We start from the raw sequence: 26913 nt of genomic DNA on the forward strand, positions 1-26913 counted from the left end.
TCAAAAGAACCTGGTCAAAACCTCCCATGCAGACTCAGCCTTCTAAAGATGACTAAGCTGCACATAAGCAAAATGGACCTGGGAACATCTTAGCTACCACATTCACAACATATCCTGCAAAACCCTACAGGATGGGAAGGGGGAGGAGGAGGAGGCAGCAGATGGTGGAAATCTCACAGTACCTTTACCACGATACCATGACAACTCTAACACTGTTCAAAAGGCATCTTACTGTCTCAGAAGAGGCTCCCTGTAGCTTATGGTCAGATGGCTTATGGTCAGATGAATATAAACCACAACCAGCACAAAAATGACATCCAGTTCTCACACATACACTTTTCCTGTCTGGGAGTGTTCACATCCTTGGCTGAATCCAAACTTTCTTCCCATTTGAGTTACTGCTGCACTTGCAGGATCCCCAAGGGTTCAAAGACCAAAATTTGACAAGACCCTGTGAGGGGGGAAACAAGCTGCTAATTTATTTTCTTTCTGCTGCTTGACTTCCTGCAACTCTGCTTGCCAACAGATGCACCAGGATACACAGGTAAGCACTCTTGCATCAGTCTTCCCAGAAAAATGGCTTCATCTTGCCATCTCCCTGCCAGGATGAAACACACATTTTCCCACATTCCCTGAGTGAAGAACCTGTTAAAGGAGTCTCTTTTCACTAAATTACCATCCTATGCACCAAAACAGCATAAGGTCTACTGAGAATGAGAGCACAGCTCAAATGAGACAGCTGGTCATGGCACAGACCACCCCTCTGAAATGAACATCCCTGTGGATAGAAGCCACTTCAAATGGTTTTCAGGGAAACATTAATGCAGTCTACCCAAAAGGAAGGGCTATTTTCTTTGGAAGTGGGGCAAATCTACCACAAAGCAATATATTTCACTTAGGAGAAGAATAAATGTCCTAAGCACATTCTGTCAGAAGGCACCAGTTCTAGAAAAGGCTCCGTGATGCTGTGAAATGGCCATATCCTGGGATTCTAATTATGAAAAAGACTTTTTCATGTTCTACCCCAGTTCAGTAGGTGCATTTGCTGGCCTTAAGGTCCCACCAGGACTGCAAGAGATGAACAAGACAAACCTTTGTGGGACCCCTTTTCTTCTTGCCTCAGTCCACAGTTACAGTGATGGGCAGAGGACTGCAGACCTCTTTCCAAAAGACATGTGCTCTGCACTCTCCCATTACATTGGTTTGCCAAACAATCAGATCTCAACTCCTTTTACAAGTCAGTCTGTTGGGAGGAGTCCTATCCATTTCAGGAAATCACAAGCACTGCCCTTTAAGGGATGATAAAACCAGAGCAATGTAATTCCTTGGTTAGTCATGGATTTTTGCAAGAAGCAGCAAGTTCTTAACAAGTCAGGGTCCTCACCCTGGGATTAATAGAATATGTAGTCCTGTGAGGGATTTTGCTAGCTCATAAATCTATCACTGACTAAAAAGGAAAACACCAAAGGTGAAAATAAATGCCAAAATATCTCTTAAAACTCTAAGATGAAGCCATCTCTGAAGGATATTTCAGTCCTTCCCACAAAAGTTGCAGGGATTTAAGAACCACCTGCTAATTTACTGCTGCCAAAGAGACATATGCAGTTTAACCTCTACTTCAGAATATGATTGAGAGGGTGGAGACCAAGTTAACATCATAGAAACACTTGGTCCTTTATTCACCTGGCTCTTAAGGAAAGTATATTTTGACACTTCAGATTGCTAGTTCATGACCAAGAAAAAACGTCTCCTTTATTTGCAGAAGGACATCATTCAGTTCAGAGATGAACAAGATCTTTAAAACACAGAAAAGAACAAGAACAACTAAGAACAGATGCAAACTTTGCTGAGTCTCTCTAACTTGCAATTACTTGATTTACCAGAGTGTTTCAGTGTAACCTAATGTCATTCCTCTTAGAATCTGGACCTGGCCTACCAAGTTGCACACATCTGATGAGCTGGAGAACCATCACATTGCAATTTCAATGCAAAGTCTTCTGTAAAACTGGCACCTCATAACATGAAGGAAAGCACAACAGTGCAGAACACAGGTTTTGGGCTATTCCATTAGCACAATGACAGAAAACTAATCTCTGTTAAGTACCCACAGCACAGTAGTCTGTGATTTCAGGAGATGTGACTTCATGATCTGGATGCTCCCTTTCAATATTCTTTTAATTTTGATGCAAGCAATGGTATGCTTGCATCAAAATTAAATGTATCATATGAGAATGCTGGCAAGTATCCTTGCCTCTTCTGTTTACATAGCTACAATCCCTGCTGATTAGTAATTGAGCCAAAACAGATGAAAGATCACAAATGCAAAGCACACACAATCGATTTGTTTTTAGCACTTGTTGTTTACTGTTTTCCACAGCATCTTATATTGTCATCCCTCCTGGTGGTACAGAGAAAAAGGGCTTAAGTTAACTTCTATAAAAGGTTTGCCACAAGACACAGGAGCCAACTCGCCAGGAAAAATCACAGAGCCTCTGTAAATCACAAACTCTGATACAAGAAGGAACACTTTTTTCTTACCTTTCTTGTATACAGATGCCATCATTATAGAATGTAAGCGTTGCTTGAGACAGATATGCAAAAAGGCAAATTTTACGCTCATTAGTCTAATCTTGTGAATCCAGGCTCACTGTTTTGGGTGCCACAAACAACATTTATGATAATCATAAATTTTATGGGTCTGTTTACATTTTGACCTTGTGGAAAAAAACCAACAAAATAAAACGTTGCTTTTCATTAACCCTTCAAGAACACGGAAAGAGTCGCTCAAAACAGAAAATAACCCAATGTACCAAAACACACTGGTGAAAAATTTCAAATTATGCTACTTCTGTCTTAAATGTCTCACTAGAGTCATTCCAGGGTCTAACAGCATTGCAGAAAACCAGCACCCTCTGGAATAGAATGGATGTTTTTTACGTTTTGTGCCACGGTGCAGGGGCATGAGTAGCTGATGTTCTGTCCAAAAAGTCAGGTGTGTTTTGAAGGTGAATCCCTCAGGTGGTGGCACATCTAGGGAGTCTGAAAATTTGAAGGTGGTGAGGAGTTTCAGGGTAGGTGAATGGGATGTTTGATTTTGTCCATTTCTGAGGTCCCACTTTGCTTGCTACACCAGCAGTTACATCGTACATTTAAAGTTTTAAATTACCGTTCTGTTACTCATACCTACCTCCTCTGACAACCACATTAGCATTAACAGCCTTCTGTAGACAAGCAATGCTATAAATAATAATGCCTGTCAGTGTACAGGTAGTTAAGAAAGTTTAAATAAATGAACTGAGGAAGACTATGTTAATAAAGCAAGCTACTAACACCAGAGTGCTTGTGCCTCTCATCAGCTACATTCAAGTACCATTTAAAAAGTGCTTGAAGTATACTTCTAGTATTTCACTTCAACCTCTAATAAGTCACATTAATTGCTTAATTGGATAAATATTTGCATTAGCAAATTTGGTAGTATGCACTGGCATTCAGGAAGGTCAGCAGAGAATACAGGTAAAGCGTACGTAAATGCTCTCAACAAGAAAAACTGCATCCTGAGAGACTGAAGAGATGCCATTCTCTATAAGAGCACAGCCTGTCTGGCAAGTCAGCTGGCCTTCCCAAGGACCAAGTGCCTTTAGCCAGTGCAATAAGGACTGATCTACCTGATTAGGAAGTAGGCATGACAAACCTGAAAGGGAGTCACAGGTAACTCTCTACAGCTGTGAATGCTGAGTGGCATGTGGCCTCGAAGCCAACAACATACCTACAACTGCAAGAGTAAATGCAGGGGAAGATGTCCTTCTTGGACTATTTTTCCAAGTTCAGGATTTCCAGGTGCACCCAGTCCCAAAGACTGAAAAGCTATGAGGCTCTTCCTGATATGCTGGTTTCCCTTTCCTTCCACAAGAAAAGTCATATTGACATTGGTTGTCAACAAGTTTGATACTAGCTTGATGTCCAGTTTATACCACTGCTGCAATTTGCATGCATGAAGGAGATTTCTTGGACTATTTATGCATTTCATAGTGTCCTGTGCTTGTGGTGTCAAAGCCCACAGACAAGCTCAGAGTACATTCAGGTTACCTGATTGAGCTCACTACTCCTGTGTTTGAACTTAAAAGCATAAGCCTTTAACTGCACACAAAAGCCAAGTAGACATCCAGCATCTCACACTCAAAGGCAACCAACAGCCTTCTTCCCAAGTAATAACAATCTGTAAGCAAGAGGCAAAAGGTGAGTATCCTAATAAACACACCACAGTGAATAAAGAGCATCTGCATTTGACTGAAAAAAACAGGCTGAACACCAACCAAAACTACTCATCACCAGCTAACATTGCTGCCAGCCTGCTATGAACAACTCTTGGTTTCCTACATGCACTAGAGTAAGCTCCCATCCTAAACTGACATTGTTGATGCTTCACAAAATAGTTTCCAGTGCACACTGCCATGCAAATCTGACACACCTTAGTTTTCTGAGACCTGGAGGAACAAGTTTTTCTTATTAATAAGTGCTTCAAATCAACGTTATAGAAAATGTAACTTTCTTTTTTGGTAATGTTTCTGATCAATCCACCCCACTCTCAGACGTCATCTCTTATAAACCAAAAGCTACTTCCACCTCCTCTGTTCCTGCAGAAAAACAACAAAAGGAATCATTCTTAGCATTCAGTGGAAAGTTACTACAGTTAACGAGTGTAGTCACAGAGTTTAAGATTTAGTCAGAATCTGGTGGGAGTAGGGGAGGAAGCTCCCAAAGAATTTTATCAGCCACAGAATTGAGGCAAAAAAAGCAGCCAAGAAATAATCTAGTGCCTATCATAGACCATAATGATTTTCTGGACTTTTCAGCAATTAGCTTGGCAGTTTAATAAGAAAAATTGTGCCTTATTTTTGTTTGGAACATGCTGAATTTCACCTTTGAATCACACTATTGGGTTATTGTTTGCTAGATGGTATCCATGACCACAGTTTTCCAGCAGAGGTGGACTATAATCCATTCATTCCTTAATCTGAGTGGTGATAACCAAAACATGAGTTCCTGAGTTTAATCAATATTTACACAGTGTTAGTAATTTATCTGCAGAGGCATTAGAGTATGTTTCCTTAACAGTGGCACTTCAAAGGGGCCTAGTTAGGATAAGTCTCCCTTTCACCAGGTACTAATACCTCTAGAGTGCTGGACTCAAGCACTAAAGAAGTAGCAAGGTTTTATACTGCATGGTTTTAAGAGTGGACAAGTCATAATCTGCAAAGAAGTAGTGTGGCTTTGGTGGTGATGGTGCTGGGGAGGGAGCATTTACACTGCTGCTCACTTCTTGCAGTCTGGATGTGTTTGTTAGTCCCTACATTTTGTCAAACATGGATAATGCAGCCTCCATACCTTGTAGTAGTGGGGGACTGCTTTTGTGCTCTCCCTTGGGTAAACAAAGGAAAACAGAACACTACTAAAGTGGAACAGAAAGATCTTCCTAGCGAAAAGCTTCTGAGCCTAAATCTGCCTCATCATAATAAGTATCTACCTGAAGGGTGAGGTAAGCCTCGTCACAAAACAGGAAACGTGGTCTGCAGTGATGCACCCAGCACTGCTGCTAAAGATGCCTTTGAGGTATCAAGGAGGGAATTGCTACAATGGCATAAGACCAGTAAACACTCACTTCACTACAGACATCCAGTAAAGATCACAGCCCAGTCCTATTGGTTTCCATAAGGATGTCAGCTTTTCTCAAATGACAAATAGCCTTGTGTGGAAGGAGAATTACCATTCTGGAGGGAATAATACCCACCATCAATTATAGTAGTAGTTTTAAAGTCTCTGTTAGCTAAAACAATTACTTTTCTCCCCAATTTCCTTCAGCTTCAGAGATATAAACCATGCATTCCAGAACTAACAGCACCGAAAGCCCAACCAGACCACAGCTGAGCCAGCCGAGGGTGAAAGACCACCACAAAGGAGAGGTTGGTTACAGTGGGAAAGGAAATGCACAAACACAGCAGAAAGAGAAGGACTATGTAGCCCGAGCCAGCACCATCCTGAGAAGTCCAAAGGCAGAGAAAAACCAAAAAAGTTCTGTCAAGAAAAGAGAGGATCTCTCTCGTGATGACTTGCTATTTCTTCTCAGTGTCCTCGAGGGTGAATTACAGGTAATGTATTGTCCTGCTTTATACTCCGAATTAAAAGACACTCCACCCTCCACCCCCATTATCCCTCCACCACAAACATATGTTGCTTTTATGTTAAGAAAACACCTCACACAATCTGATACAGGACAAATATGAACTGCAGTATACAAAAACACCACAAAATTATAGCTATTATAGCTATCAGACAGGAAACATGATCTTTGTACCACAAGTAACTCTCAAAGCAAACAACCCATAAAACTTTCTACCTGTGCTGCTCCATTCCAAGTACCTTGAATACAAAGTATTTGTCATTGTATGGTTGATAAGGAGACCATATTACAGACCTTTAAGATATTTGATTTAATTATGTCTTATCCTCCCACTTCTATGAAGCCATGAGCTTTACTCCCTATGAAACAGTACGTGCTACTTCACAAGAAATAACTCATTTAACAGTATTCTAACACTTATGGCTAGAAAAATCAAAATACCCATTTTATTTCCCATAACACAAAGTTACTGCATTTTAAAAGTGAGCATTTTTCTACCTAGAAAAGGAACCATCTGTCAAGTGGTAAATGATGCTTAACCTGGTCAAACATCATTTCAGGAAGTGGGAACCAGATTTCCAGTGAGCAGGGAAAATATTTCTGTGGTAGGCATATTACACAGAAGTAACTTTAAAACTGCTCACAGGCACAGAAAAAAGCAACCTGGCCAAAGTGGCCTAAATGGGTGTAGCACGTGGTGTCAGAGTTTATTACCTAAACAGCACCTGGGCAGTTCTATTCTTAAAGTGTGTGTGTATGTTTATATAATAATACAGACATGCTGAACAGAACACTCATGGGATATGAATATTTAATAGCTGCACCAATATTTGAGGGTAGATTCAAGGCAAACTTCTACAGATTGCTTCATTATCCAAACAGAACAATTTCCATGTTTGCAAAACATTTCTCTCCTGCCCACTTAACCTTCTTAATTTAGGTTAAAGTTCAGATGTCACATATTTTTATATATTTATTTATATTATACACACATTATTCATTATATGTGCATCATATAAATATAAAAATATATATACACACATACTCTTCAATTATTAAGGTTTAAAGCTGGAATAGGGAAATAAGGAACTGGAAAACAATGAGCCTGACATGAACACTTTAAATCACATCTGAAATTTAAAAGGAAGCAGCACTATAAATGAAAAATAAAGGAAGTCATCTTTTATCCCTTATTTTCCACCTCCCGTACTGCCAAGTCAAATCATTGAAGATCAGCTGTCAATCCAACCATAACTAAGTTTCTAATTTAGATGTCATTCCTTTCCAAGTTTCAGAACATTCAAGGTGTCCAAAGACCACTCTTCTATTTTTTTCTGCTAAGGATTAGAAACAGACTATTTTATATTTTAACATTTGTTTAAAGTCATAAATGGGGATACAGAAGTCTTCCCCTCCCCTGGTATATCCTTCTCTCTGATTCCCTTCCTTCCTATTCTATCCTTCTAGGATTACTTGTTTTTAACTCAAATGGCTGCAGAGCACAGATGTTTGAGACAGTCCATGTAGTTTGTATCACTGCAATAAAGGCAGGGAGGCAACCTTCACCACCAGAGGATGCAGACTGGGGGGGGAAAACCCAAGAGGGACACATCTGTGGGGGGTTTATACCACAGAAGTCATCTACACTCAAAACATACAGAATGTACAACACTTTCAGGTTTCAAGAAACATCCCACCACCCTGCACTAACAAGTCAATTTCTAATACCACAAGACATACATTGCCCTGAAACTTTCTTGTGAATGCTACGCATTAGTCCAGAAACAGCAAAATAATCTAATAATAAAGAAGTACTTAAGCTTTGATGAAAGATCTGAAGATCTTGGAGCTTATGTTGAACTAAAAAAATACAAAGACCAATACTTCCCTCATGCTTTTCAACTGTCTTCATATTACTGACTATTTTGGAGCACTTTACACACACAGTGTTATTTTAGAAGTGTTCCAGTTTTCTTAAAATCAAAAGCAGAGAGCTAACCTGTAAATACATAAATACAGTTTAACAAGATAAAGCCTTAATTTGTGTTTCTGCAGGCTCAAGATGAAGTTATAGGAGTACTTAAGGCTGAAAAAATTGACTTAGCCTTGCTTGAAGCACAATATGGCTTTGTTACTCCCAAGAAGGTGTTAGAGGCACTCCAGCGAGACGCTATTCAAACAAAGGCTGAGCAATGGCAAGAAGATGTCTATGAAAAGCCTATGGGAGAGGTAAGAATGAGTAATTGATATTTAACTATAGTTCCCACCAAATTCAACAGAAGATCTCACCCACTGCTGGGGAAGGAGGCAAATGAGCTGTAAATCTGGAATGGAACATGAGTGTGAGTGAGCGCAGAACAAGGTCCAGGGTCCAGCTGGGACCTGAATCCAGTGATCCTCACTTGTACTGCAGACTGGGGGCTTTACACATCAACATACATGATTCTGTCTAATTCAGTCTAAACCATCTCATTTTCCTGTTCTTGTCCCCTTCTGTTATCCACACTCCCAGCCCATACAAGCAGAAGCCTCACCAGTCCCCACTCGTGTCATGGAGGCGCATCCAGCAGCAATGACACAGCTGTGCACCTCTGCATATCCCTGCTCCCATTAATTCAGGAGCAGTCATGGGGATACCTGCTTGGTCTGAAGAGTTACTATCATGAGCTAGCATTAGAAACTTCATTCAGGCAGAAATCTAATATTCTCATGTTATACCTAAGTAACCTTTAGTTTAATTACACTGCAGCAGCAGCTGCCATACTTTCTGAACAATGTTATCTGATTCATTTCTGCCCTGCAATGCAAATCACTGGATATTAAAACACCTTCACATCAGATTGTGGTTTTTTTATCCCAGGTAGTTGTCTCCAATTCAGATGAATATTTTTTAACATACTGCTCAGTATAAACATCACAAAATAAAAGCAGAAATTATGAATAAAAGTCTTCTTTCAAATGTTTTCCAAATTTTTTCAACAGAAATGTACCTAAGGACACAGAGATCATTCCAGTCAAAATCAAGTCAGGCAAAAGATCAACTCTCATTTCAGAAGCTCAAAGGTTAAGATCTCTGGTTGTAATCTGAAACAGATAAAGTTCACTTGTGAAGCTTAATTTATTTTAGAACATTGTGGTATTATGTCACAGAAACTTTGAGCACAAATGGAAATAATTTGAAAAGTCCAAAACAGTTTGAAAACATAAGCTTAGTCTGTTACTTTATGTAAGTTGATACACTCTTTCCTTCTTACATTTAATGGTAGAGAAATAATTTCTAGCACCACCAAATTTGCCAATTTCAAAAGGCAAAGGTAAACACCTGTGAGCAACTGAAAGGGTAGGACCACTCCACTTCTTGGTCGTGGTAAACCAAAGAATTCTGTAATAGGCAGGCATTCCACAATTTCAGTTTCAAAATCCCCCTGAATTATGTCAGAGATCCATTCTCTGACATAATTCAGGGGGATTTTTTGTTATGTTTTTTTTGTTTGTTTGTTTTTATCTTTTTTTTTTTTTTCCCAGAGGTTTTCTTTTTTTTTATTATTTTTAAAACACATATAAAGACCAAAGGAGAGGTGGAACCAGTCAAAGACCAGGAACAGGCCATTTAAATTCTCCCCTTTGCTACTAGGGCAACGTACCTTTGTATCTGCATGTGTATCTCACCCTTGAGAGTTTTGCCTGGTAGCTCTGAACACAGAGAATCTTCCCAAAACTCAAGTGAAATTACAATTAATTTCACAAGGCAACCGTAAGCCTTCCAGTCCTTTAACATTCTCTCACAATTCTCTTATCTATTCTAAACATAAAGTTTCTTGGCAAATTTGATTAAGAACGTAGTGGGAAAAATTGGTGACTGGACAACTTTACTCATTGGGAACAAGATTCATAGGTGAAGAAATGTAAAAAGCAGCATTAATACATCTTCCTCTGCAAAACTTATAAGAAGTGTGACAGACCAAAACCATTTCTTCCTTGGCCATGAGGAGTAATTTATTATTTATTTTTGAAAACAGGTTTATTCAATCAAACTTGCTCTACAGCTATTTCTTTCTGCCTAAAACCTAAAAAACCCCCTAAAACCTAAAAAATTTCAGATAAGATTACTGTTAGCACTTATATTTGAGTGCCATAAAAGAAATTAGACTTTTATTTAGGTTTTGTTTCTGATTCAAAGGCCTGAAAAGGTTTTCCATTTCTGTGTGGTTTATAAATTTAGAAGTAGTCAGTTCTTGGGAAAAAAAAAATCTGTCTTCAGATCAATCTCCACTTCTCTTGAATAGACAATGAAGAGTATTCAACATTCTAGGAAATGCAGAATAACAATGTAAGAATAATTTTCCCTGATTCAAAAATAAACCATGTTTTTTAAAGGAATCAAAAAATCAGAGAAGGTGATGTAGGAAAAGAGAGGTAAAGATGAAGACACTGCAGAATTTGTGGTGTCTTTTTCTCTTCATGGCATCAGAAGGCAGATTCTGATTTCTAACTTTCCCAATAATATAGCCAAAGATTAAAAAAAAAAATCATGTGCCTCACTGTTCAAAATAGAACAAACCTCCAACCACTTTGAGAGCTCCTATAAAAGAAGTGAAATGAGAGGAAAGCCCTGTATTTTGCACCCATCAAGGATAATTAAAAACTGAATCCATTTTTGAAATCCCATTGCCGATCACCTTGGAGAAAGATGCACCCTCATCAGTATTTTAACAAAGTCTATTCAATTGTGTTCTCACAACATCTGGTAAGTCTTGGTAAAACTTTCCTTGGAAACTTGCCCTCCACAGCTGTAGGGCACCAATAAGTCAGTCACAGGAAGAGACTCAAACAGCAATGCTGACAAGGTGGCACTCAGGAGAAGACCACCAATGTATCTGCATGGAAATTTGGCTCAGTTAGGGTTGAAAAAGGGAAGGGAAGGAGCGCTCCCAAAATCTCTGGTAATCCTAAACTCAGGATCATACATTTATAAACAATGACTGTGAGGATATTATTAAAAGGAATAATATTACACTGCACTTTGGATAAAAAATGTAACTACCCTGGATTTTCTTCTGGCACACCACCAAACACAAAACAACCTAAAAAGAGAAAGATGAACAGTTCAGTTCTGATGTAATGGGTATGAGATACAACATCCTAGTTTGACTTCAGTCAAGAGTCAGTGGCTGTAGTTCAGCTATTAAATTCATGTGAATTTTTAGCTTGCTCAACTATTCACAGTTACGTAAGGCTATGCCTCTGATTTTCCATTGTATTGTACAGCGTGTTCAAGTATTAATTCCAGCAAAAAGCCCATATGGTTAGCAAGAACAAAACAACAAATCACTTAATTAATATTTTATCACTTTAATTTTCAACAGAAGACATTTATACTGCTGCTCATTAGTCCTCTGTGGTTTTTAGCTAAGAACTGTGTAGGCTGAGTAAACTTGTGTGCATGCATATAAATGGATATTTCTGCATGGGCAGACCTAGCATTTGGCCAGAGCAATCTGAGGAACCCAGGGCTGTTGGAGACGCTTCTCCAACAGCAGTCTCAAGCTGCGCCAAGGGAGATACAGGCTAGAATTAAGAAGGAAGTATTTTACAGAAAGAGTGGTCAAATACTGGAATCATCTACCCAGGGAGGTGGTGGAGTCACCATCCCTAGATGTGTTTAAAAAAAGACTGGATGTGGCACTTGGTGCCATGATCTAGTTGAGGTGTTAGAACATGGGTTGGACTCGATGATCTTAAAGGTCTCTTCCAACCTAGAAATTCTGTGATTCTGTCTGAGGATCTCACACCAGCAGGAGTTGTTCACATGGCTTCTCTCTCTTCCCTGCTGGAGACATGGGAGTCAGCCACAAGATCTCACAGGGAAAATGCAAGAGTGAAATTTGCTCCCAAGGGAGGTGCCCTTATCTTGCAGAGGGCCACATCATTTTCTCAACAAACCACATGGAAATGCAGCAGCCCTGTCCCAGGCTCTGCTCTGTGTGGTCCGACAGAGAGGGAAAGGTGTGCTGCACAGGGACACACAAGTGTCACAAGGCCAAATGCCCTTTCCTGGTACATATCTCACACACCGATCTCAAGTGTGTGCATCAATTGTGATATAGGATTGCTGTCTCTCCAGTTTTCTCCTTTATGAGCCACCTGTACCAGGAGATAGTCCTAGCACTTCTTCCCTTCCCTCCCGAGCTCACAACCTCCACCTTGGTCCCAGCCACAACAGCCAAATGCTCACAGTAAAAATGATTTGACAGGATATTTCAAAGAAACAGAAATGCATCTTCTACTCCCAGCAACAGGGGAAAACTGCAACATGCCAACAGCTTTAATACAGCAGCTCATACTTTTCTCTTTGATATGAGCAGGTCTCCCCAAGAGACCTGCTCTTCTTTTTCCCATTTAAAATTCTTTGCTTCAACTCCCTGCCTTGAATACACACCTCACCCATCCTGAACACCAGCTGTTGTAATCTCCACAGTGACAAATGTGCTACTGTGAAGTGTAAAGCATGGAGAGCTGCAAAATAGCACCCTGGAATTAATAACTTTTCTTTTTGCATACATGCTGCTTAGATTACTGCTTGAATTAACCTCTTGTAGCCATTCAAGAAGTACTCTAAAGCAAACAAAATATACAGAACATATAAAACTCTCCTGGTGGGTCCCACATCCTTTACCAAACAGTGCAAGAAGCAGGACTATTTTATACTTGGTTATGTTGCCTGGCTGATGACTAACTCCCATCTCAATCAAGCATTTACATGTTCAGAACAAGGATAATTTAATTTATGATCAGATTGTAGCCAGAAATGTCAGTGCTTCCTTATGACAGCAATTTACATATCTCCTCAGATTTTTACATATACTTTCTCAAAGTGGTGGTCCAATCCACATAAATGCCTTTACTTTCTCAACCCCACCCGTGGAACCTGCCTCACCTCACACTGAGGGCTGAGACCAGCAGGCACCCCTGCAAAGCTGATGCCCAGCTCATATCAATTTAAGCAAAACAGAGCCACAGTTGCAAGCAGCACTGCACCAGAACTTTGTCAAAAATCAGGAGCCAGATTGCTTCCTGACAACACTGTATATTCACCTGACAGCATCATCAGGATTAGAAAACAGGGATTAGAAACTTAGGTGATGGCATTTATGCATCTGTAATACCTGTTCCAAAAACCCTTCTGAAATCTTGGGCAGTGGGGTGGGGTGAAGGTTGATAAAACATCTTTTTGGAAGTTAGAAGCTAAAGAAAAGACTTCAATTTTTAAAATTTCCACCTCTGGTAAAATAAGGGAGAGTGTGAAGAAATTAAAATGGACAGTTTTCCTCAACCTGACCTTTTAAGGCAAACCAGTTTCCAACTGCTTTAAAAGACATAGAAAGCACAGCCAAAAGATTCCTGTATAAGGCGACTCTTGCTTACTAAGAGAGATTGCATATGCAAGAGTTTAGGTAAGAAATGTTTTTTCCAGGGGAGGTCCTGCTTCAGGATCATGATTCCAGAAAGCAGTCACCTTGCTGGGGAAAAGCATACAAATGACCAGTGAACAAGATAAAAAAACCTTAATAATCTGCTGTAAGAGCACTACAAAATAGCAGCAAAACAAATAATCACAGGTTTCTTTGCATTTCTTGATCATGCATGAAACAAGCTCAGCTATGTTACATCAGAAAAGACTCTCTAATGCCATAAGTACAGAAAAAAATGGCTAAAAATTGTTTTGTTGGAATATTTTGGACTCAAACTATCTTCAAAGCCTTGTCAATAGCTCTTTCTTCTTCATTCACAGCATTGTCAACAAAATGTTAATTATTTAGGAAGAACATAAGAGAATATATATAGATTTAAAAGAAACTAAGATAGGCAGGGGTAAACTTGGAAACCTAAGCAGAAATTGATGATATCCTCACTTAGTCAAGAAAGTAATATTTAGGCATTCCAGCTCTCTCTGTCATAATTTCTATTGGCCAAACAGTGAATAAACATGAGGAAAAGATAATTAATCATACTCCCTGGAATTAAATTGTCCAAAACAAGCAGTGGCCCTAAGAATCTGAAACCCCACTGTTTCTTGTGGCACATAGAATTCCTTGTGGGGGAAACATCAGAGAACCAGAACCAGCTTTGCTTCCCACACTGCCCATTTGTGAATTCTTTCCTATTAATAGAGTGAAACACTACAATCAGATTGGCCTACTAGAATAGACTGTGGTTAGAAGGAGGCACTGGGCTGTGAGCTCAAAATTTTTTTTTCCAAAAAGGACACAAGGATTCCTATGTTGACCTGATGAGGGAGGCAGTCTCCAAAGGGGAACAAACAGGGAACAAAGTTGATCACAAATACAGACTCTTCCCAGATCTTTTGATGGCCTCCAGTGATCCTCCCTGAAACTTCAGCTAGATCAGTGATGCCCAAGGAGGAAAACCACTCATGGTTTCACACACAGACACTTGTTCAGTCACACACTGAACTCAAAATTGTAACATAATCTTCACAATTAGTTCTCTCTTCTAATCACAGTTTTTGTGGAGTTATTTTAACAGCATAAGTCTAGTGAACAGTAATGCCAATATCTCTGTGGTTTAGCAAAATTAAAAATTATTGCCAAAAGCTAAAATAGATTATTTATATTAAAATATCACTATATAGTAATATTTAGAAAAATACAACATTTTTTACTATAAGGGTGGTCAGGCATTGGAATGGGCTGCCCAGGGAGATGGTGGAGTCACTATCCCTGAAACTGTTCAAGAAATGACCGGTCATGGCACAGTGCTATGGTTTAGTTGGCATGATGGTATTTGGTCAAGAATTAGAATCAATGATCTGGGAAGTTTTTCCCAAGCTTATTGATTCTCTGATCAGGTGTTAAGCAGAAATCCTTGAGGAAGGGAATTTTACACTCAAACTGTGCTATATAGATGCCATATAAAAGAAAAAGACCTCAACAACATGTGCAATCTGAGGAACATAACAGGAAATGCCACCATTAAAAAGAAATACTTCTAACTATTAAAAAATTCAGCACTTACTTATTCCAGAAAGCCAGAGCTATGCTCAGAGTAAGCACAAGAGACAGGATTGTTCTGCACTCTTGGCACAACCATGCATTTATTGTGAAAACAGAAAACTGCTTTTTGATCTACCACTACCTTAGAAAAGCAATTTAATGCTCTTATTTCCTAGGGAGCTTTAAGTGAGGCAGCTATTTCTACCCAACCAAAAGTCAGTCATCCACCATGGTGTGAAGCATTGGACAATGCTTCTTCTGCCAAGACATCTGGTTCTCTACCACAGTGATCAATGAGAAAAGCACAACCCTGGGAACAGTAACTGTTAATTAGTTAAAAAAAGGTGAGGATCACTCATTGCAGGAGGATGAAAGGAAGGCAAATGAGGGTCTTGAAAAACAGTATCTAATTTTTTTGGGATTAGACTGACACAATTAAACTGATACCTGATGACCTTGCTACCAGGCTTATTATTATTAATTATATTTTTTAGCTGCTCTCAAAATTCTTTTAGTAATCAAAGTCCAAAAAAGTAAAAGTTTCAAAATATTTCAGGAGTCTTCCCCCTCTTCTTGCAGCTTGATAAAGTTGTAGAGAAACAGAAAGAAGTTCACAGAAGAATGCTGGAACAACTTCTAATGGTGGAAAAAGCACACAGACAGACACTGCATGAACTAGAGGAAGAGAAGAGGAAGCACAGCAAATACATGGAAAAAAGTGATGAGTTTACAAACTTGCTGGAACAAGAATGTGAAAGGTAAGGTTATCTCTTATCATAGCACTAAGAAATATGCACAGTTTAACATTACATCTAAGGATCTCTCTGCTTTATTTTGCATCCACTAAAAATCTTTGGGGAATTGTATTTTGAGAATTCAGCTGGGAAAACATGATTAATGACTTCTAACAAACAATTATGTCTACATCTCCATCAGCCAGCAAGGTAGGTCAAACAGTCGGCAGATTCTTCAGCACTGTTGCAGGAATGTCAGGATGTTACACTGCAAAGAACACAGGGAGACAAGCAGATGTATGACATTATAACCAACAGGAAGCAGGTGAACCTTTCAGTGCGTTTTAGAAGCTTGGTACACTCTGCGGTATGTAAGGAACAGAACGTGTCATCAGACATGCAGCCTTTCATGGCAGAAAAAAAAGACATAAGGAAAAGTAGATATTTGGACAAAACACAGAAATACATAGTGAGAAAGCAAAGGCAGAGGATAATGTCCAGAAAACTTTGAAAGTAACAATGACAAAGGTCTCATATCAGAGTTGGCATAAAACCCACAAAAACAGCTTTATTTTTTAAGAGTAACCTAAAAGTGCCACAGCTTTTTAAAAAAGTGTTACAGTTTCAACACCAATTCTCAGAAGAATTAAGAATTAAATTTCATTTACTGTCTTTAAAAGAAGCCACTTTAGACTGTGCCTTCTTTGAATTCTGCAATAAAACTGAACACATCCTAAGGGAAAAAAAATAATCAAAGAACATTTCCTATTCCCTGTATAGCTAGCCCAGAAGATAGGAGAATATTGTCTCAGTTTCCTTTCGTTTAGGAACAGATGGAAATGTTTGGGTGTGAGAACGTCAAGCCTATTCTAAACTGACACTATGCACAGATAATTCTTCCTCTGCTTGGCCTGTGTAAGATCATGTCCTACGTATTCTGGCAGCGTTCCCCCGTGGGCTGCACCTCTCTCCTGCACGTCCATCAAAGGCAGCACACACCGAGCACACGGCCGGATTTACAGCTCACAGCTCAGAGGCCAGGCAAGAAAATGCTTGGCTCCTCAGAAAAATGTGTACAGATGCAGGCAAGCACAGACACAGAAAAGCACATACTAGGAACTGTTCTTGAGAATCACCATCAATGAGGAACCAAACCCTGAGACCAAGGGAAGTTTTCTACTCTGCTGTCGTCTTCTCAAAATACAACACATTCATCTCTTAGAGGCAGGGCTAGACAACTCCACTTGCTAAGAGTGGCACAATGTTACATTCGACAATGTGCTCACACTGTGTAAAGCTGCACACAGGGAAAGACTAAGCATTGGAGTAATTAATTTATTTTTAAACAGGACAGACATTGGATTAAAACTCCCTTCCCTGCCCCTTCTCTATACCCCTCTATCCCTTCCCCTCTGCCCCACCTCTGTTCCCATTCCCAAGAAGACTGTAAAGCATTTACCACTATTGACTGCTACTTTTAGTCAAACTGCCTGGAAAATGGTGGGAAGAAAGGGAATGCTGAGGTGCTTAAAGAGCCCTTAGAGGATATAACAATAGCTTTAAGATTAAGTCTTTTTTTTTTTTTTTTTTTTTTGAGGATGTATTTTATGTGGAAAACCTTAAGGGGGTGTGATGTCACTTACTGAGCTGATTCCAAATTGTTTGCCAAGTAATGTCACCATCAAGATCTCCACACAGTTGCCTGCCATAACAGAAAAAAAAAAAAAAAAAAAAAGAAAAACCCACAACCAAAAAAACTTTCACTAAGTTAAGATACAGAGACACAGTTTGTCCTACATGAGCCTGCCTGACATGGCAAAGTGACCTTTTCTTCCACTTGAAAATTCTTACTCCAATTTGCATTTTCTCAAATGCAAACTTTACATTTGGATTACGAACAAATAGAACTCTAGAAAAAGTTTCACACATAAAGCAATGACACAAATTTTTGCTTACCTCCAATACAAGTTTAAAAAAAAAAAGCAGGAAGTATTCACCAATGAACTTACTATTCTTTTTTAGCCAGATTTAGCTAGAAGCAATATCCTCTTCTATATGATGGATATATAGCATTCCAAACAGTATTTCAGGTTCAAAGCAAAACCCCTGACTTTCAATTAGCCAAAGACATGCCTGGCTTTTATCACAGAGCAAGACTACAGCATATGCTAAAGATATCCTTGGAGGATATACAATGTATACAAGCCAGAGAAGGTACATGTGACTGTGATCAAAAGGAAAAAAACTTAGATGCTATAAGACAGTGATGCTGAGATCCTGAAAACAAGTTTTTATGGCAAGATTAAAGAAATCATTAGTTAGATCCAAGTCTTACAAACTGTTTTGGATATATCTTCAAATAAGGCAGAAAGAAAGCACAGAAAGCACTTCTTTCTCTTGCCCGTGTGCTCAGCAAAACAGAACTGAAGAATTTTTACATGAAAATTTTAGTGATGAATTTATCAGATGATCTTGTTTTACATAAAATGGACAATCCTTCATCTCTACAGTCTTTGTTTTTCCTTATGCCCTTCATTGATAGCATTTTTCATTGAAAGAGTCAATGTTTGGATTGTTCAAAATGTAAGAGTCTTCGGTGACTCAGTAAAAGCTCTTCACCTTAATGATTCAAGAATTTGGCTCTCCAGTGAGGCAACAAGACTGTCCTCAGCAATTGTACATTGTCAGATTTGGGAGGTTAAGCTTGTGACAGGATGAGTGAAAACTTTCTAGATATGAGAACCAGATTAGCATTCAGGGTTAACCCTTTAGGCAATTTAAGTATTTTTCTTGCTGCCTGCGAAAAACTGATCCTCCATAGTCTTGCTGTAGTTCAGAGACAGAGTGATCTTCAAAGTGACCAGTCTCATTCCTAACAACAGACATTTACCAGCAAACAAAGAATAAAACTATGCTACTGTCACTGTAGTGATTCACCTTCAGTCACACTTTTAAGGCATGGAGCCATAAATGAGCCACAAGCCTGACAAACTCCTCGCATATGAGGAAAAGTTCTGGGGAGAAAAAGAGGCCAATGGACAACTGGATAGGTCATTCCTGCACTTCAACATGAATGATTCTCTGTATGTGCCTGCAGACCAGACAGGAACACCAAGACAAACAATCTCTGCATAGTAGTAGCAGACCAAGTCAACGACAGTCCAGAAGGGAAAAATTGGTTGTATTGTTGAAACTTAAAGAAACAGCAGCATCAAAGGTCAGAGAAATGTAAGAAATAACAAATCCAGAAGCTGGATACACAGACAACTAGGTGCACCTCAAGAATCATAGCATAAAAGCTACTGGCCTTGTTTAGAAGCTCTTGCATTTCATGGGGTTGGAAGATGGAGAGCAGGATTAAGGACTATGAGGAATACTTACTTCAGGTTCTAATTGAGTCCACTGTATCTTCCCTGAGGACGTGTGCATTTGTCCAAAATCAGTTATCCACATTCCATATTTTTGCAGCACAGTTAAATAAAAGTTGCTGTTTTAGAAAGCATTTTACTAGCATAAAACATGAAACTGGAAGGTTTTCCAGATATGCATGTTCCCAGTTTGAAAACACATGCCATATGTATACAAGTATTTATGCATATACATAGTACTCTCCGCCCCATAAAAAAAAAAAGAAACAAAATAGTAGAATGTTTAGCACTTACACTGTCCTTTTCCACTGCATATCTCAAAGAGCTTTAAATATTATCTAAGCACAGCTATTCCCCATTTTTCCACTTACTGAAAGGAAATGGAACTATGAGGAAAATAAAACAATAAAACTGAGCGTTAAACTGGATGAAAGGAAGAAATGTCCCAATGTATAGGTGTGTTCCACCTTCAAACCTTCTATATTCTATACAGATTCTCAACTACACAAAGGGTAAAGTCTTATTACAAAGATACACCTGTTAAGAGGTCAATGTTATTCAAGAGGACAGGGGGAAAAAAAGCAGTTAGCTAATATATTACATTTAATTTTTAAAGGTAGTTATGATAAATTTTGCTCACAGAATTCAAATATTAGCACAAAACTCTGCAGTTTGGTATAGAAGAAATTAGTAAGATCTTAAGGTTAAGGATCATCTACTAATATGAGGGTATTTTTCCATGAAACCTAATCTGCACAAGTCTCACATCTGTAGTCTCTCTCATCTAACAAAACACTACAAAACACTGCTTTTTGTTCCAACTGCTGCCAGTGTCAGTCAGTTAATAGAACAAGCTATTGAGTGGTACAGGTTGCAAGTGGTCTCTGGAGGCCTCCAGCCCAACCTGCTGAGTGCAGGGCTAACTTCACAGTCAAAGCAGGTTGCTCAGATCTTTGTCCCCAAGGCAGTTGTGCTGGCTGCCTGGGCTCCTGATGCAAACTCAGACCTCTTCACCAAAAGACCTGCTCCCTCAGTTTCATTGTAGGCATCATTCTGGTCTGGCTTCCATGTTCAACCAAAACTGCTCTCAATAAAAGCTTAGTAACAGCTCTTCTTCTGGCAAAGCTCTGAATTTAATCCATCTTCACTTTCTCTGATAATCTGGCTGCCTTGGGCATAAATGAGCATTCAGCACTTCCTTGCCATCTCACCCATACTGTTTCTGCGACTCCACCTTGGGCTCATTTCTCTGAGTGTTTCACAGGGTACTCTGAGTTGGAAACTTACCATTGTGTACCTCTGCTCTGTTCATAGCACTCCATAGGTCTTATTTTTAAAGTCCTTTCTTCATCCATTCACTTTGTGTTTCTCCTCACAGAAACTCAAAGTCAGGCATCATCTCTACTATGATGACTCAAGTGTACTCCAGTCATCACCAAAACAACAAATCTCACCATGTGAGCAACCTGTCCTCATTCCCAACTTCATGAGAACAGAAGGGAATCAGTCTTTCATCCTTCAGCCCTTGTCTTCATCCTTGCAATTCTCTAATAGCTCTGTTCTTAAAACTGGGTTAACTGCTTGTCACTCAGCCTGCTGTACCTAGACACATTTTTACCTGAGCCTTCCTACATTTAAGTCTCACAAATTCTTGTTCATAGCACCTCCAAGAAAAAGAAATATTTAAAAACAAAGGAACAAACAAGCCAAACACATGCACCCAAATAAGCCAAACATACCTTTCTTTACTTCCAAATAATTAAATAATTTTCCAGGCCCTCACTTAAAAAATACTTATTGATCATTTCCACATTAGCTATTTCAGCCTTCTCTGTATCTTCCTTGGATGTATGCTCAATACTGAATTGAGGTTACAGTTCTCTTGTGTTCCTTCTTATGCTCTAATGCAATGTTATTACACGGACTAAACAACACATTAGAACTGTACCAAAATTAAATGAGATTATAAGACTGCTCAGGGTTTGAGTTGGTAAGAAAGGTAATTTCATGAAACTGAGAGCTCTAGGCAAAGTGTTTTGGATTTATTTTAAAGTGTCAGATGAAAGTAATTGCTACCCACAGTAGATCAAGTAAATGGTGCTTGAAATTCAGGACAAGGTATCAAGGAAAGAAGGAACCATTTTAACTAAAAGGTGAAATGTATTAGCTTCCAACATAACATGGCTATACTTTAATTCAAACACATTTACACATTGGATTAGTGATATTTTCCATGTCCAGCTCTGGAAAATTTAATATTCTGGAAGAATGAGTATAATTAATATTTGCTATTTTTCTTAATGAAGCCAATTAAATATTATAAGAAGCAGGACTTTATCTCTGCAGAGAGCTGCAGTTAAAATAAACACTGTCAACTTATTTATTCTACACGTGTTACCAGAGGTTTTTAATTTCATGCACACTGAACTATTGTTGTAGATTGCATTGTACTCAAATGCAATCATTTCCTTTTAGCTTTCTGGCAATGAGTTATATGTATTACATATGTTGGAGACTATGTCTTGCAAGTTGTGAAATGGATGCCAGATCTGTGTACATTTGACCTTTTTCATGGGTATCTTGTGTTCTGAAGGTGAATAAGAAAGACCCACCACAAGCACAACGTTAACATTCTTATTCTACATTACACTCCAATGGGACAGTCCCACTAATAACACCAGTGAGGCACGAAGGGAGACTCAAGGAAGTGATGTACACAGATTAATTACCTCATGCTCGTATGTGGAAAACTATGTACTGTTGCACTACATAACTTTCAACAGATGTTGTGAAATTGAATCTTTGTCACAATTCAAGGATTTGAAGACGCTTACAACAGCCTTTGTGCATGATGAAAGATAAAAATACTTTATCTTAGAGCAAATAAATAGAATTGAGGGTTAAGATCCCAAAACTGTCAAACAAGGTCACATTATGTTTTTTCAATGCAATATTCCAAGAACAAATACAAATAGGGCTCAGTGTTAATGTAACTGGGAAATTCTCTCTAGATTGGTGGCGCAATTCAAAATTATTCCACCTACTGTCATTAGCAAGGAGATGTGAAATCTAGATGACAAACATTTCTCATGCAACTCCACTGACATTGGTGGAATGACACAGACAAACAGACTCATATTTAGATATTTTAAAACTCTGGGCACACAACATGCCTGTTCACTGTTTCAGGCACACTATCACTATTAGGAATCAATACTATCATTGCCCACTTGGGGAGGATGAGGAGAGCACAATGAACAACCTTAGCCAAAGGACATTCTCCTACACTGCTACCCTCTCTCCCCTCATGTGTGGGGGGAAAGAGATTCTCACTGCCCTCCTTGCAAAAGGACAAATTCTGAAAGGGACAACTGTGGAAAGCCACCCTTTACCACCATGGTGGTGGCCCTGGTCAGCACTTTTAACCCTCATATCAGAGCTCAAGGGGAGGGATGACCTTTCTAAGCTGGCAAGTCTCAGCATATTTATGGCTCTTGTAAATCAACACCTAAGCAGTGACCAGCACAGGCGATGAAGCACAGGCCAAATAAGCTCATGGGGAGGCACTGCCCTCAGTAATGGGGCACTCGCTCCAGTCACCCATTTACATTTCCAAATAAGACTGAGGGCACCACTCCATGTGCGGCACGGCACAACAAATCTAATCATAAGCAACAATAGAGGCAGATGACTGTACCAAGACCTGTGACCAAAAAAAGACAGGGTGCACTTCTGATTCATTTCAGGGTGGGGCTGTGAGAGAGGGAGAAACTGGCACAGGATTTTGTAACTGTAACATTGAAAAGCAAACACACAACATCAGACAGACAGAAAAATCCCTAAATCATTGTCCAAGATAGAAAACTTGACAATCTCATAATTTTCCCAAAAAAGCCATTGCTATGGGAAAAGATGTACTCCTATTTGAATGTGGAGGAGGAGAAATCTCAATGAAGTTAAGATCTTTCTCGTGGCAGAAAAATTTAGGCGACTTACATGTGCTATAATTAGTTTCATATCTTAAAAACAGGCAGGAGAAAATGGCCATGAGAACTCAGAATGCAGGTCACACATCAGTTACCAAGACTTGTGATCTAAACTCAACCAAGTTTCCCATGGCATGCTGTGAGCTTCAGTGCATTTATGCTGAGCTAAAGAACCTCTGAGTATTACATACACACATATGAGAGAACCATGCATGGGAGGCTGCTGTAATTTAAGAAAAATGCCTTAGCCTCAGTCTCTGTACTGACACAGTAATTTTAAACAGAGAATAAATAAAAACATCAGAAGCACTAAGTTTGTTAAGAATAGAGATTACTTGAAAAAATTGCTAAAAATAAACACCAAAATCTTCTCCCATGGCAATTTTGATTTTCATGTAAGTACATTATTTTGCTTCTTGAGCCTGAAATGCACATTTTAGTGTCTTTTAGCAAAACACCACACTCTGGGACAAGATAACACAACCTACTTAAGAGTCTGAAGATAAAATGTAACACATTGAAAAACTACGTTCAATATTTGTATCTTTCTACTAAGAAGATTGGAAAAAAGTCACAGAAATTATCTAAACATTTGGGAAGGACATATTGAACTCTGGTCTTTAAAATTTGTGATTCAGACTTGTGTATGTTTCAGTGTGTGTAATGGTGAGGCACAGGTCAGGTGGATGGCTGAGCAGCAAATGGGAGTAGATACAAGAAAACCTAGTGGACCATGTTGTCTCTCCCTTGCAACAGAGTTGTTCTCCAAAAGCAGTGTCAACAATTTTACTTCTCATTTTGGATGCCCAAAGTACTGAAAAGTCCTCATCTCCCTAGAAATGTTCTATAAAAGTTGCATTGTCATAAACAAAATTATACTTTTCTATTTGTTCAATAATTCATTCCCTTTAACAGCTCAATACAGTACTTACTCTACTGAAAGATGCCAGATACTTGGCTACGACTGAAAAAGAACCCTAAGGTACCCATTTTGGTAACAGAGAGATCCACAGCAGATAAAACTGTAGGAGGAGAGTTGGAGTGGGCTGCAGTAAGGTCTGATGCTTCAGGGTGATTCCAAATGGAGAACTGCCTACTCTCCTTCTGTGGTAGGTCTCAGCTGCACACCCCTTGGGATAAAATTTGACACAATGGCCCTTGTGAAGTGCAACTTGAAGGAATTCCAAAGACTGAGCAGGCAGAGAATTAACCAGCCCCTTCATGCTCCCACAGAAAAGTTTATGATGGGAAACATGGCTGGTAAAAGCTGAAGCTTGTACAGACATTCTGACAAGGGAAGGCTCCAGCACTAGACTCCTGAACCATAATTTGATCATCATTGACAGCAACAAGCAAATAAAAAACCCAAACCCATCAGTCATGATGACTACTGAGAGATGTTAGGGGAATTATTCTGCCACAGAAAACTTTTATTCCTCTCCCCTCCCCAAAACAGAGATTAAAAGTTCAAAAGGGACAACACTGAAATTATTTAGTTAACTGATTTATGTCTGCCAGATTTGGCCTAGCAACAGTTACCTTCTCCCAGACCCTGCCTCTATGTTGTAGAAGGGAAACTCACTGAATCTAGAAACATGGTTGTTTTCAAATGTGTTCATGAGCTTGATGAGATATACCTTGCACAGGTTTGCTCTCATTCTCTGACCAAGATCCACTGGCATCTTCAGCAGAGACAGCATCCAACTTAAGGCACTGCAAAAGCACATCACTAAAGGTGCTCCTTGCCTTATTTACTTCCTTGCCAATACCTTCCAAATCACACATTTTGCTAGAAATTACATGAGCTGATTAAAAACCTGCAACTTAAAATAGAGCTTTTCACTTTTAAAAGCAGCCAAGGTCTTTGGCTTTTATATGCTACAGGGTAACTCCTTAGCCTCAGCACCTTGATTCACAGCATCTTCAAGTCACTGGGGAAAGGCACATGCCCCACAAACATCAGGTGGCTAAACCCTGCTTTTCTTGAACTACCCTTCCATCTCAGTAAACTGTAATGTTTACCACGTCACCTGCACTTCCTTACACATGATGCTAGCCTTCTTCCTCCTCATAGTCTGAGCAAAACCAGAGAATTTTATGGAAAAGGAAATAAAACTTAGCAGAAATGGAGACCATACATCCTCCTCTCCCTTCACTCTGATTTGTCTGCTAAAAATGTCATGGTAATCAGGAAATTCTGTGCACTGTAAACCTTATTCTGATGTATAAATTTACTACTATTAAAAAGACTTTTAGGAATGTTCAGATCCTACAATTTGCATTTAAGTCATCAGGAAATTGGGACATAATTTATTAAATGTTTAGACAAGATTTCACATGTTTCTCATTTCAAAATTTCATCTTGCGTCCAACTGAGGAACTGAGAAGCAAGACCCACTCCCTGAAATCCTAAAGTTCTCCCTTTTTTTCAACAGTCTTGCCAGCTAAACTCTGGATGTCTTTTTGTTCTGTCAGACATGAGAATGAGTCAGTCTGTCCCTAACTGGCTTTCTAAAAAGGAAATTGAGAAGTTTGACGACATATTTGGATAAACACACTCACTGGATAAAGTTACTTAACATTTTATATCTCTAAGTTTGCTCTAAACCTCCAAAATCCTTATAGACCAGATTTAAGTATAGCCAATAAAAACTATAGGTTATAAATAAAGTTAATTAAAACCACTCTATTAAAACTCCAAGGACCTTGTAAACATGCTCATCAAAGCTTATCAAAGCTTCACCACTGTTATACAGCACCACACCTATAAATCCATGTTATTAATTGCTATTCTTCCCCACCTGTTATTGAAATATCAATCCAATACAGATTGCCTTTGGTTCAGAATCCAGTTTTCTCATGGTGTCTGAACACAATGTAGCAGCCAACACTAGCTCTGAATGAAGAAGCAATGAGTAAAGTCTGAGTTTACACAGTTCAATTCTCCTGAAAAGAATGAAAACTGCTGTGATCATCTGTATGTGCTTTAGGTCTCCCTGAGTGTAGCATTTGGCCTAGAAATAAAGGATGATTGAAATACACAGAACTGAACCTACAGAAGGGCACAAATGCTGAGCCGATTTAGCTTCCTAAGCCCTCAGTTTACCAGAGGGTAAGGAAGTTTGTAGTACGACTTTGGAATGCATCATTTATTGCAATAGCAAATATCCAACAGCATGGTGTGTAACTCAATAATGTTATCACAGGAATATATCTTACAGATTCAAAATCATGATTTCTGTGAATTCCCATCTTCTTTAGGTATGTATTAACTTCAGATGCCAAGTAAGAAAAGCAGGAATTTCAATACAAAGAAAAAAAAGGAGTTCCAAAGAGAGCTTTTACTAGCTGCACAACATAAAACATTACTTACATGAACCAGCCCGTTTTCCACATATGCTTATAAGGATTATCAAATTTTAAGATTAGTTTGCTCTAAATGTCTTGTATGCAACCAATCTTAAAATTCAGCTAATTCCATATAATATCAGATTTCACTGCCAGCATTTCATTAAAGTCTGTTGATTATTTAATGGTCACATGTGCAAAGATCTGAGTCTCAGAACAGTGCACACAACCTTGCCCTTGTGTATTCTGATTACAAAATGCAAAGACAGCTGGTTTTATGATACA

The 26913-nt window shown here is 39.0% G+C and overlaps 2 protein-coding genes and 1 long non-coding RNA gene across 3 annotated transcripts in view; 1 reads left to right on the plus strand and 2 right to left on the minus strand.

Moving 5' to 3' along the window:
* Nucleotides 1–26913, minus strand: part of CMSS1 (cms1 ribosomal small subunit homolog) — a 223527-nt gene that overhangs the window by 134526 nt on the left and 62088 nt on the right. The gene's annotated exons all lie outside the window — the stretch shown is intronic.
* FILIP1L (filamin A interacting protein 1 like) overlaps nucleotides 1–26913 on the plus strand; it is a 171487-nt gene that overhangs the window by 101794 nt on the left and 42780 nt on the right. The window contains exons 4-6 of the mRNA XM_059492946.1: nucleotides 5860–6146; nucleotides 8234–8407; nucleotides 15772–15950. Of these exons, the coding sequence (XP_059348929.1) occupies nucleotides 5877–6146; nucleotides 8234–8407; nucleotides 15772–15950 (623 nt within the window). The 5' untranslated portion in view covers nucleotides 5860–5876. The remainder of the gene's footprint in view (nucleotides 1–5859; nucleotides 6147–8233; nucleotides 8408–15771; nucleotides 15951–26913) is intronic.
* The window catches only part of LOC132087002 (uncharacterized), an 82881-nt gene that overhangs the window by 1383 nt on the left and 54585 nt on the right, over nucleotides 1–26913 (minus strand). The gene's annotated exons all lie outside the window — the stretch shown is intronic.

Source organism: Ammospiza nelsoni, chromosome 2 (assembly GCF_027579445.1).
Source record: "Ammospiza nelsoni isolate bAmmNel1 chromosome 2, bAmmNel1.pri, whole genome shotgun sequence".
Lineage (NCBI taxonomy): Eukaryota > Metazoa > Chordata > Aves > Passeriformes > Passerellidae > Ammospiza > Ammospiza nelsoni.